The 13,137-nt window shown below is 38.4% G+C and overlaps 1 protein-coding gene across 2 annotated transcripts; it reads left to right on the top strand.

The window, feature by feature from the left end:
- Window positions 1-225: 225 nt before the first annotated feature.
- ATF5 (activating transcription factor 5) lies at window positions 226-11,425 on the top strand. 2 transcript variants are annotated; one of them, XM_072110701.1, is made up of 3 exons: window positions 226-574; window positions 6,357-6,629; window positions 9,409-11,425. In XM_072110701.1, exons 2-3 carry the CDS (start codon window positions 6,452-6,454, stop codon window positions 10,170-10,172), a joined length of 942 nt encoding a protein of 313 aa, XP_071966802.1. In that variant the 5' UTR covers window positions 226-574; window positions 6,357-6,451; the 3' UTR covers window positions 10,173-11,425. The 2 variants fall into 2 exon arrangements, with proteins under 2 accessions (XP_071966802.1, XP_071966804.1); XM_072110703.1 differs by lacking the exon at window positions 226-574 and adding an exon at window positions 3,796-3,947.
- The last annotated feature ends 1,712 nt before the right edge of the window (window positions 11,426-13,137 follow it).

Consider the following 13,137-nt stretch of genomic DNA (forward strand, 5'->3'; position numbering starts at 1 on the left):
GCTGGAATATTTTCACTGTCAGCTGACTATCCCGGCTCACAGACCGCACCCATCACACAGAAAGCTTCACCCTAGGTGTCCAATCAGCTACTAGCTCCCATAAACTCAATGACCTGGGGAATCCACACCTCCCTCCAAGCTGATGCAATTCTGTTGCAATCTATACTTGTCACACTTATGGATGAAAATAGTCCCTGCAATTCTCACTGTATGCCTAAAAGGAATAAATAGACACAAATAAAGCAATGAACAACAAAACGACATTACGAGTGAAATCAGAAACATTCCTAAAGAAGTCCTAGCAGTGATGCGTACAGTAACAGGTCCATGCAGCAGGTTAATGTGGGTGTGGAGTCTGCGGAGGGATATCCAACCAGTGCTGATGTCATTGCTGGTATCCACATGATACAAAGTTAAGCCACTGTAAAACAAGAAGCCATATTCCCCAGCAGCTCGATCACACTTATACAACACTCTCGTATATGAGTCACTATGGCTTTGTAGATTTGCACGATCAGAAAACAAGTGTGCGACTGCACTTGTGCTGCAACTACAACACAACTGCAAAGATGGCGTAAGTGGCTTCTATTTTTATAGAATTTTTTTTTACAGAATACTTTTTATATTCTTTTATTAGGATATAGTTAGGAAATACTTTAGTTGATACCTGCTATGTGGTTTCTGTATTTTCTTCTATATTACGCTATTGAAAAAATAGTAAATTATACAGGACATGTTTACATAACTTATAACTTTTTATTGTGATTATATGAATGTTAATTTCATAATTAATCTGAATAAGTAATGTGATTAATATAAATTTGTGGAATGTGAAAATCTGGTCTCTATTTATTTACCTGACCTACCTGTCAAAATGTATTGCAATTCAAAAGTGTGGTACAAGATATAGGAAATAATAATAATGTTGCCCGTATAAGCTAGATACTATCTACCAAAGTGTTGTAATTGAGACATGTGATAATGATGTTTAGCATTGGATTATTTCCTGCTGACACGCTTCAGCTCTGACTTGCTTTTTTATATTATGAAACATGTGGATACATGAGCTATAGATGCCTGAGACATTACATAATGCTGAAAATAACCTACAAATCATTTGTTTGCTATAACCATTTAGTTTACTGTTAGAACAGTAAGAGGTTAATAACATAGCTCGTGATTGTGTTGGGACTTTAAATTCTTGCAAAATTGGCCTGTAGGAGGTATACCAGTACATGTGATCACTATATGACCTAGAATTGTCCTGAGCATTGGTGATCTGCCATAGTCAAGTCAGATAAACAGTCCTCTAGGGATTGATGGACTGTCAGTACATTCCCCTAAATGCCTGTGCATTGTTTGTGACATACGTTTTCTAAATGAATATGAGTATCCATCACACACACATATATACACGAGTACAGTGTCGGTCTGGCCCATCAGAAACCTAAGCATCCACTGGTGGACCCAGACTCTAAACTAATATTAAACCTGAAAGGCACAGGGGAAGACAACCCCACTAGGGCGGGCACCAAGGAACCACAATCTAACTCTATGTATACATACATATATATGCATACACTGTGTGTGGTACTACCACTGCAGGTTCTATGTAAACCTCACTGGACAGTTTTAGGGTAACTCTAGACTACTGCTTAGTGACTAAATGGCAACTTGCTGCCTTCAAAAGACTATTGACTGTTCTAGGTGGCCATGTTGAAACCAGAAACATAGGCCGCATTTGCCATCAGCACTAAAGACTCTCTGCCTAGGGGGTCCAGTTAAGGAGGGGCTTTCTCAGGAGCATCATTATTTATTTATTTATTTATTTTACACTTGGTCACATTACTGCCATCCAGTATCATAAACTAAAAGAGAGTCGGCCCATAAAGCCATTAGGAGTGGGAGCAAAGGGGTGTTATAATGTATAGGAGCATAAGGGAGTAATAGTCTATAGAAGTCTACATAGACAGGTTACTTATTTATTGGAATAAGGTAATTTTATTGATCCTCGGTCTTGTGAACTCTAGTGCATCCCTTTAGTTCTAATTTCTTAAAATAATATTACTTTATGTACAGCAGAGCTTAGTATTGATCTTTGTGAAAAATATTGTTCTCGACCTGAACCATCTGCAACACTTCAGTCCCTTGTGAGTTAATTTGCTGTTGTTTTTCTTGGACCACGGAAGATCCCAGGAGAATTGCTAGATACTGGAGATGTTCGTAGCTGTCAGTGTCTACCTGTGATTCTTATTGCCCAATACATATTTTCTAGTTGATAAATCACATGTGCCTTTTACAACTCAAGATGGGTCATTCCAATCTGAAAACTAATCTAAGCTTCAGGCAATGAGTGCTCAATCCATAGCTCAGATATGATAATATTGTTGTACATAGATTACACCTGAAGACCAAATATGAGGCAGGCAGGAGCTCAACTTTAATATATGTACAGGCAAACCCTGTTGCTTTAGGTTTGAGTAAATTAATTTCAGTAATATAAAGGAATACATACAATAAAGTATAAGCTCCAGTTAAGCATGCATAACTCTGTGTGAACCTAACACAGTGTTCCCAGACACCAAACTATTTAAACACAGAGAGAGAACCTCTGAAACTATTAAAAAATATTATTCACACTTTTATGTCTAAGAAAAAAAATTGTTCATTAGTTCTCAATATTTTGGCTACTAGGTCATCACCATATAGGTATTTATTGTAGGTTTAATATAAAAAATGTAGTTAATTTCATTAGATGCGGTTGTTTCTTTGCCATCTAACATAGATGCAGTATTTCACTAAGAATATATCATGTTTCTAGAGTTACTTTGCTCGGTAATATGAATCACTCATGGCAATTCTTCCGAGCATATACAATATACAAATTATTGAAAAAACTTTATACAAATATTACAGAAAACACAAACCACATGAAATTCAAGCAAAACAAAAAAAAAAATCACCTGTTAAAACACCTAGTGTATCATAGGTAAAAATATTTGCAGATGGTTATTTATCCTCTTTGTTTGTGGGAAAGTCTGTTGATATCAATATGGTAACCCAGCTTTTCCAGGGTCCTGATAGACATTAAAAGTGTTTAGTCATGTCTTTTTTTCGGGAAATATAGGAGGATGGATAGGTTCATTAGAAATGTTATTTGTAGTTGGGGGGGGGGGGGTCCTGTGGTAGCAGCTTTCTTAGCCATATTGGTTGTAATCCATCTTTCCAATAGACAGATAAAAAAGCTGATTGGAGGTGTAATTGGAAGCCCTCGGGACTCCATCCATTTGCTGTAACAGGGCTCCCACCTATCATATGCTATTTATAACACTAGTGGTTTCTTATGTAACAGATGGGTGTTTGGTCCCCTCAGGCACAAGCACTTGGTGGGATTTCCATTACCTATCCACTCCCTATAGTTACACTTTAGGGACTGCAAACATTATTAACAGATAAAACAAAGAAAATGCATCAATGAAATGCATTTGTCATTTTTGGGGTGCTTTAATGGCTGTGAAGAGTGACACCTTGTAGGCTTATTTCTGTTGTTTTCACTTATACTATTAACATTATTTAATTAAAAAAGGAAAATAAAATGCCCCAAATTTCTTAAAAGTCACATGACCATCACAACACTCATTGTGGTCATGTACATGTCATCCATCAGTCTCATGCCCTGTGGGGATTCATTAATCTCTGCTTCTTGTACAGCATTTCTATGGCACATGACAGGTTAATTGTGGGTGGGTAGTTATCACACTACTGATGATGTAATCTCTGGATTACAGTATACAAGTGAAGCTCCTGTAGCCTGGGACTCATTTCCCCTTAACAGCTCAGACACCATTACACCTTCACTTGAGTTATCATGGCTTTCTAATTCTTCAATCCCATAAAACAAGTGTGCTTATGCACTTGTGCTGTACCAGAGAATCTGCAAAGATGGAGTAAGTACAAAAATCTTACTGGTTATTTTTTATATCTTTTTGTATGAGTAGTTAATTTCTAGTTCCTTTCAAAAGTATAGTGATGCCCCTCTGGACCACTACTTAATTATGTGAATAAATCTCACTATTATTGAACAAGAATTATAAATGTAAAAATATACTTTATGTTTTTATTTAATGCTATTACTTTCAAGCCACTTTGCTAAGGTGGCATAATGTAGATATGGTACGGCAAGAAGACCGGCACACATGGTGTTTAGTTATGGTTGGGCATAATGTAGATATGGTACGGCAAGAAGACCGGCACACATGGTGTTTAGTTATGGTTGGGCTTAATCTCTTTTTTAAATCGGAGATGAATGTGTTTGTATAATTTTATAACTTTACGTGTGGTAATTAGTCAGTATAATGCAATTTCCCCTGCTGCTGGTAACTGTTCTATCCCCCTACATAACTGATCTTTTATTAAAACGTATATTAGATATTTTATGCAATTCATTATAAATAACAAAAACAGTAAATGTTCTCTGCCTGATACCTTAGGCTGTACCTGAGCCATCTGCGCCATGTCACCCCATGGGATTTAATTTACGCTTGTTTTTCATGGACCAGAAAAAGCAATCCCGTGGGAGAGTTTAGAGATAAATGGAATTTACAGTTAATGCAGCAGGTTGGCCCTAGTGACGGGAGGGGCATGGAAAGCAGACAATGAGTGCTCCATCTCAATGGAGAGACTGGTTAATATGTATATATCCTACATTATCCTATATTCAGAAAGTTATTAAATATTCAAATGTTATTTGCCTTAATTAGCCATATTTTATCTTGAATGTCTACAATAAATGATTTTTTTAAAACTATAGTCAGCTGTTTAGTGTAAAGGCTGGCTCCGGTATTACAGCTTAACTTCAACACTGAACTGCAATACCAGACAAAGCCCATGCACAGGTGTGGTGCTCTTGTTTTCATTGAGTTTTGTTCACTATATGGCTATGAAGATAAATAGAAAGTGTCTTGAGTTTGATTTGTATACTTTTGTATAGATATCAGCTTACAACTAGCCTATTTTATACCCCATACCACTCCAGAACTGATATGAATATTCTCAGGCAATATTAGCTTCCATCTGTAAGGAGAGGATGCTGTAGAGGAAAGATATGTTATCAGTTGGAATGTTAAGCTGCTACGGTTTTGCGGATACAGTGATTGACTATGCAGCAAGCAACCAATTTAATGTGGAGCTACATGTCCTGTTAAGACTATTGCAATAAAGATGGGATTTGGTGATATAAAATAGTTCATAGTATTAAATATCGATGTAATAAATTATAAACTCTATTATTTCAGGCATTTTACCATAGAAATAAAATAACAGTAATTTGCTCAAAAATTTTGAAGCTTTAAAAAAACTCCACAAAAAAACTGTAATGACGATGTTAGCTGTACTGAATTATAATGTGTACTGTAAACAATGCAATTTACATTGTTTTTTTACTGTTGCTGTGGGGGTTTTTTGGAAGGTCCAAGGTTTCTTGTCCAAATGCAGCATACATTGCAGGCATTATGGAGTTTTGACATTATTTCAGGCATTTTACCATAAAAATGACAAATACAGTAATTTGCTAAAGATTTTTAGAAGCTTTCAAAAAAAAACTCCACAAAAATAAAAAAAACTGTATAGACATCTAAATGACTTGTTCCATTTTTTACTGTTGCTGTGGCTTTTTTTTTTTTGGGGGGGGGGTCAAAGGTTTCTTGTCAAAAAGCAGCATACATTGTAGGCATTATGCAGTTACGACATTATTTAAGGCATTTTGCCATAAAAATTAAAAATACTTTAATTTGCAAAAAAACTCCACAAAAATAAAAACAGTTCTTTGCATATCTTCTGTCCAATCTCTGCCAATTGCTGAATGCCCAGTGTGTGGCACATATATTAGCATTGAAGTTGTTACTGAATAACCAACTGGGTTAAAGATAGACCCTACTGTATCCTTTTCCCTGACACTAGTTTCCTGGAACTCCGACCTTTCATCTTTAGATTATGTAACTTGTAGCCAATAAATATATAACAGGTGTCAGTTTTGCAAAGTTTCCTCGAGTATCCCTGGGAGGCCTTGAGGATTGTTAATAATACTTAACGAAACAATTATTTTCCTTCTTAACTTTGAAACAAAATCTACAATTATACAAATTGTTATATATAAATGTATAAACTGTGTGCATGTGTAACAGTGCAATTTTTGAACAGCCAAGTATTACGGTTCTTAACTTTAGATTATTTTAATTCTGCATGTTAAACTGTGAGAAACCATTGCATGTCCAAGAATCACCCAAACTATGGTACTTATCAGTGTGATTACCACACTATGGATGATGCAAAAGTAATCTGTTTCCTGTCTGTTACAGGTCTTTTATCCCCTCTGCGCCTTCCGCTGTTATCTCCAGCTGGAATCGTGCTCCTCAACAATTCACCGGCCTAAACCTGAATAATCCTGGTCAAAATGTCTCTCCTGGCGGCTTTGAACCTGGATCTGGAAATGTCGATGTTGCCAGTTAGCGCTCTGCACTGGCGGGCAGATCTCCTTAAGATCCCTGCTCATGGAAATCACTATGAACAGCTTCCAGTGCACATGGAGGACGGGGTGCATTTGCATGGGGCAGAAGGAGGATGCCTGGAAGGTAAGTGTGGCTATGTCATTTAAATAAAAGTCAATTAACAATTCAAAAAAGGCTCTAGAACTTCACCAGCCAATTACAGGCCTGTAAGCTTAACTTCCGTTGTGGGGAAAATATTTTAAGGGTTAGTAAAAGACTACATACAGGAGTATGTGACATCAAATAGTACAATAAGTGACAGCCAGCATGGGTTTACTAAGGAAGGAAGATGTCAGACTAACCTGATCTGCTTCTATAAAGAGGTGAGCAGATGCCTACACAGAGGAACTGCTGTGGATATTGTGTTCTTGGACTTTGCAAAGGCATTCTACACTGTTGTTCATAGATGCCTGATGGGTAAAATAAGGTCTATTAGTTTGGCAAGAGTCATTTCCAATTGGATTGAAAATAGATGAAGGATTGTATCGAGAGAATTGTGGTCAACGATTCCTACTCAGAATGGTCACCAGTTAAAATTTGCGTACCTTAGGGTTCAGTGCTGGGCTCACTATTATTTAACTTTTTTATTAACCCCTTTCAGCTGTGGGTGTTCAGAGAAGGCTCACAGACTGAGCCCTCTCCATAAACGGTCAGTACTTGCAGCATGTTGCAGCAAACAACCAATGGTAACACCCGCGATCGGTACTAGCAAAAACCCAGAATTGTGTGGGCGCCGCCATCTTGGCTTTGATCATTGTTCCCTGTGACATCATTGAGGAGCGACAATCTGTTGCTAAGCTTTAAGTCAGTGGCACATTGTAATACATGATCAGTAAAATCCCTATATACTGCCATACTGATCAATGAGACAACAAAATATAATAACTGTTATTCCCGGCATTTAAATCCAAATTGGAAAATAACGCCCAATGTTGAAAATGCCACTCTTTCGCCATTTTGCAACATATAGGGGCACATTTACTTACCCGTCCCGTTGCGTCCGCTGATCCGGAATGTCCAATGAGGATTCGGAGCTGCTGCAATTCACTTGCAGCATGTGGCCGATTTCCTGAATGTGTCGCTTCCCCGCTGAGGTCCGCCGGAGTTCACCATCTTCTTCCCAGTGTTTGTGAGTGCTGATCTTGTAACACAATTTGAATTTTAAATTCAGCGGTTTGTCCAAATCAGTCAGGTTGTCCGACAGCCACGCCCCCCGATTTGTGTCGCATGAAAGCCAGCGCCGATGCGCCACAATCGGATTGCGTGCGGCACAATCCCCTGTGCGATTCAGTGCAGAACAGAAATAGTCAGGAAACCGACAGAATCGCGGTCTATGTACCCTTAGTAAATGTGCCCCATAAAGTTCCCAGCAGACAGCATGGAATATTAAATACTGTCACTACAAAGTGCAATTTGTTATCCAAAATACAATCGCTCACAGGCTCTTTACATGGAAAAATAAAAATAGAGATTTTTGAAGGTAGGGAGTGAAAAATTAAAACTCAAAAAGGGCCTGGTCGTTAAGGGGTTAATAATGAGTTAAGGAGGTAGAAATTAATAGCACCGCCATATTTTTGCAGATGACACCAAGCTGTGTAATGTAATACAGTCTATGGAGGATGTTCATAGGCTGCAGGATGACTTGGACAAGCTGGGTGTTTGGTCATCCACTTGGCAAATGAGGTTCAATGTGGATAAATGTAAAGTTATGCACCTGGGGGTTAATAATCCACATGCAGCATATGTCCGTGGGGGTGTAAATCTGGGAGTCCCTTGTTGAGAAGGACCTAGGTGTAATAGTGGATCATCGATTAAATAACAGAATGCAATGTCAATCAGCTGCCTCTAAAGCCAGCAAGATCTTGTCATGCATCAAAGGTGGTATGGACTCTCGGGATAGGGATGTAATGTTACCACTGTACAAGGCATTGGTTTGGCCTCACCTGGAATATGCCATCCAGTTCTGGGCACCAGTCCATAAAAGGAATGCCCTGGAGCTGGAGAGGGTACAACAAAGAGCTATAAAAATGATAAGGGGTATGGAGGGTCTCAGTTATGAGGAAAGATTAAAACTAGATTTATTTAGTCTCGAAAAGAGATGACTAAGAGGGGACATGATCTTGTCATGCATCAAAACTGGTATGGACTCTCGGGATAGGGATGTAATGTTTTCACTGTACAAGGCATTGGTTTGGCCCCACCTGGAATATGGTGTCCAGTTCTGGGCACTAGTCCATAAAAAGGATGCCCTGGAGCTGGAGAGGGTACAACGAAGAGCTTCAAAAATGATAAGGGGTATGGGGGTCTCAGTTATGAGGAAAGATTAAAACAACTAGATTTATTTAGTCTTGAAAAGAGATGACTTAGAGGGGACTTGCTGGACATGAGTCTTTTTTTAACCGTATTTACTATGTAACCATGTAACAAATCTGGGTCCTAGGTTCTTATGCCTAGGTTCCAAGGTTCCAGGGATGTAATGTAAAGCTCCTGGACAGCAATGTAAAAGCGATTATAGAGTTACCATGTGCCATCTTCAATACTAGTGACATTAAAGTAGCAAAGGGCCTTCGAGTCTTCTTGTTAGCTCTTCATCTCCAACAGATACATTTGAACAGGGAATTTTTTCTAGGCCTTAACCACTGTTCCATTTTATTGTAAAATTAAAATAGAATTTTTGCTCCTTCCCCAAATGAAATGTTTCAGGGCAACAGAAAGTAGTAGTAACGACATGATTTCTGGAAACAGTTTGTTGCAAATCCAACTTTCTTATCCATTTACTTGAGTATAATTGAGTATAATTCAAAAAAGTTTTACTTCTTTTTCATCAATAAACAACTTTTGACCTTTTTGCTTTTTTGTATAGGGGATGGATTCACAGACTGGATGACAGAAAGGGTGGACTTTTCATGTTTCTTGCCAGCAGCGGCGGATCCATCCTTGCCAGGGCCTTCGGCCCCAGATTTGGAGGTCATGGCAACACTCTTGAAGAAGGAGTTGGAGCAGATGGAAGATTATTTCCTGGAGGAGACCCTCTCCCCTGGACTTCCAATGCCTCATGATCAAGTGGCCCCAAGCACCCCGCCTTCTCATGAAGTTCACTTCCTCTTCCCAACACCTGATCAACAACTCAGTGAGAGAGGAGTAGAGTTCCAGGCCTACATAGCAGAAACGCCAGCTCCTGCGCCCGTGGCACTGGACACACTAGATTCTGGGTGCCTTGAGCTCCTAAATCTATACCCAGATGTTTCAAGTGATTTCCCTCGAGAAAGTCAGCAGGATTTTATGGTGATTAACAACACCACTGACCCGCCAGCACTATCAAAACGACTCAACAGGCCTACCCCATATGACCGCCCAACCACTTCAGCCTCCAGCTGTGCCACCTCAAACCAACCCAAAGGTGACCGCAAACAGAAGAAGAGAGACCAGAACAAGACAGCAGCTCTTAGATATCGCCAACGGAAACGTGCCGAATATGATGCATTAGATGAAGAATGTCAAAGCCTTGAAGTTCGCAATAGAGAGCTTAAAGAAAAGTCTGATTCCATTGAAAGAGAGATCCAGTATGTCAAAGATCTGCTCATTGAGGTCTACAAGGCCAGGAGTCAAAGGCTCCGCAACAACTAGTTATTGTTGGAAGACAAAACTTTTATTTTCTGGAAAACAAGTTCCAGCCTTCAATGCCGGACATTAAATTGTAGAAGTAACTTTGGGTCCTTAAATAGATCTACCAATTATTAGCAGACAATGTTTAATAACATGAATGTAAACGTTTACATTCTTCAGCACCACCTAAAGGCCTATTAGTTCTGGTAATAGTTGTAGTCATTTTGTTATGTGACAAATATGTAGTACAAAGGATAATTGACTTATGCAGATCTTATTAATTGACCCTTGGGCATTTTTACAAGATGGAAGCACTTAGAAGCAAAAATCACCAAGCACATAAACACTGACAAATTGCACATCAGCCAGTTAATCCTACAAAGTGCAAGGCAGTTACAGGATAGGCAGTGAATGACTCAAGGCAGCAACTCTGACCTGCTGACTTTATGAATGTGATGTAGTGAGACACTTAAGCTGATTTTTTTTTTCTGAATAGCTATAGCTTTATGAGTGGATATAGTTTTATAGTATATCTATTTTTCAGTTTTTATTGTAAACTCCCTAAAACTCTTAAACCTTTTCCCACCATTTTTTAGTAACAATGATCCTGCATATAATAAAACATAATAATCAATGGCCAATGACAAAAATAATTGCCTGAATACAATGCTACATCCTAAAGACAAAAACATCTTATGAAAGACTGGCTGAAGGTCTATTTTATGTGACCTTAATATTATGATGATCACTATAAGCCACCAGCTTGGCTGAATAGCCATCTTAATTCATTCAGTACATGACAGAAATGAGTCAGTTATATTTCCTTAGGCGCACAACTATGTATGATTGACAAACTACCTCAAGTGCAGCTATAGATGGCCACCATTTGTAAACTCTTGGTGGGATTGTGAAATCTAGAATTATTTTGTGCGTATTAAAGAAATACAATGGGACCAGGACTCCTGTGGCTGAAGTCTGGAGGAGTATATCATTAATGACATTAATCCTTGTCATGGTTGAACCTGCTACACACCTTTACATAAACTGGGTCCTGATTAGTCAATGTTTTTGTCATTGGTATGTTCAAAATTTCTTTGTTTTTATATACAGGCCAACTTCATAAAATTCCCCATTTTAAAAGGTGGGGGGGGGGGGCACTTTTTCTCGATTTGACATAGATGTGATTTAAAGGGAGATGGGTATTGTGGTTATTTCTAATAATACAATGTAGTCTAAAAAGCAATAAACAAATGTTATGTGTTGTCATGGTAAAACTTCATTTGTGATGATTAAGTTCACATCTTCTCTTTTGAATGTTAACTGGTGCCTGTTGAATTCACATAGCTGATTTCGTAGGTGTCAGTCCACAGAGAAACATATTCAACACTGAATCATCATTTTTTAGGGTAATCATTTTTTCATAGTTTAATAAAATCCTGCAAATTATACTGATCTCTTGGTTGCTAACCTAGATTCACAAGGTCAGTAACCTCCAGTTCTGCGAGAGTTACTCTGCAACCCTGAGATCACCTACAGAGTTCACTCTGCCCCTTATGCCCATACTAATTGATTGCAGTACCCATAAATGGTGCACTTGTTACTGTGCCAATTATATCGCCCATCAGTTCCAGCTACAGTTGTGCCTTACAATAATGCACCACTTTAATGCTAAGTTACCTTGTCCCTCTTACAATCCCCTAAAGAAGGAACTGGATAACAATGTCAGCCACATTGCAGCTACAGACTGTGTCCCAGTGTCAGGCAAGTTACCTCTTACACTGTCCACAAACAATACCAACAGTGCTCACCAGTGGTTGTTGATGAACGTGTGAAGTGTGCGACTGCAAGTAAAGTTTGTAAGGGGGTCTGTTCTTACCAAGATTTTAGAGGTCCTAGCAATGGTAAGTCTAGGCTCAAGGATGGCTGGTAATTCAAGTAGACTTGGCAGATGTACTGAACCACTGGAATAGTGGTTTTGAATAAGATGAGTTAGCAAACTTAAAGTCTTACATGAGGCAACAGACTTAAACGGCAATTCCCATTCAGACAATTACATTTAATCCATCTGGAATATACTAAAGGGTACATTTCAATTTCATGTTATTAAAAAAATTACCTGCGTAAAGATAATTTACCATAGACGTAGACATATTATCACTTAGAAACGAGATAGCTTGCCTTGGATACGACCACACCTGCTCTCTGGCAGTGGTGACCACACATGCGCTATTGAGCTCTGCCTGACCACATTGATTCAGAGTTCATTGCCACAGGACAGCTGTGGGATATGCAGTAATTCCTGGATATGTTCTATTACTCCAGCAGGGGTGATCATATCCAAGGTTTTTTCTAAGCGTTGATAGGACCACATTTATAAGAAATTATCTTCACACAGGTAGACATTTTTAAATAAAAACTGGCAGGTGAATTAAATTAAATTAAATATCAATGCCCAGATAAGAATATCCCTTTAATGAGTACAAGAGATTTACATAAGTTAACAAGCAGGGCTTGTTACATAAACACTCTGCATGAATGTTTTTCTTCCAGGTCACCACTGTGAGGTTTTACCTTACTTTGCACTAATATTCTTTGAGATAGCACATTAATTGATGAGTACTACATTTCCCTTTTACTATACACTGACACCACAATATATAGTGCATGCACAAGTCAGGAAGTTGCTTAAACCTATTTTAGGACATGCTTCTATGTGACCTTGAATAGACCATTCCTATATTCTATGCATGTAAAAAGAAGGCAAACCCTATTTCAATTCTATAGTTTTACATATCAGGATGTAAAATTTGGGTAAGTGCAGCCTCAGAAAAACACCACATGTCAGATTCCAATGTGTTATTTATACATTTATAACCCACTGATTTCATATTAGGGTCACTCCCTAAATTTGCAAACCCTTTTACTCATATCTAGACTTTGAAAAGACAGGATCATCAGGCCATTGTCTCTATGGCTAGCCCAGTTA

The sequence above is a fragment of the Engystomops pustulosus genome, chromosome 6, assembly GCF_040894005.1.
Source record: "Engystomops pustulosus chromosome 6, aEngPut4.maternal, whole genome shotgun sequence".
In the NCBI taxonomy this organism is placed as follows: Eukaryota; Metazoa; Chordata; class Amphibia; order Anura; family Leptodactylidae; genus Engystomops; species Engystomops pustulosus.

Bases quoted from the DNA above. Each gene is read 5' to 3' on its own strand.
- ATF5 (XM_072110701.1), top strand. From the start codon at position 6,452: ATGTCTCTCCTGGCGGCTTTGAACCTGGATCTGGAAATGTCGATGTTG. The intron at 6,630-9,408 runs GTAAGTGTGGCT...TTTTTTGTATAG, and splicing joins AGAAGGAGGATGCCTGGAAG to GGGATGGATTCACAGACTGG.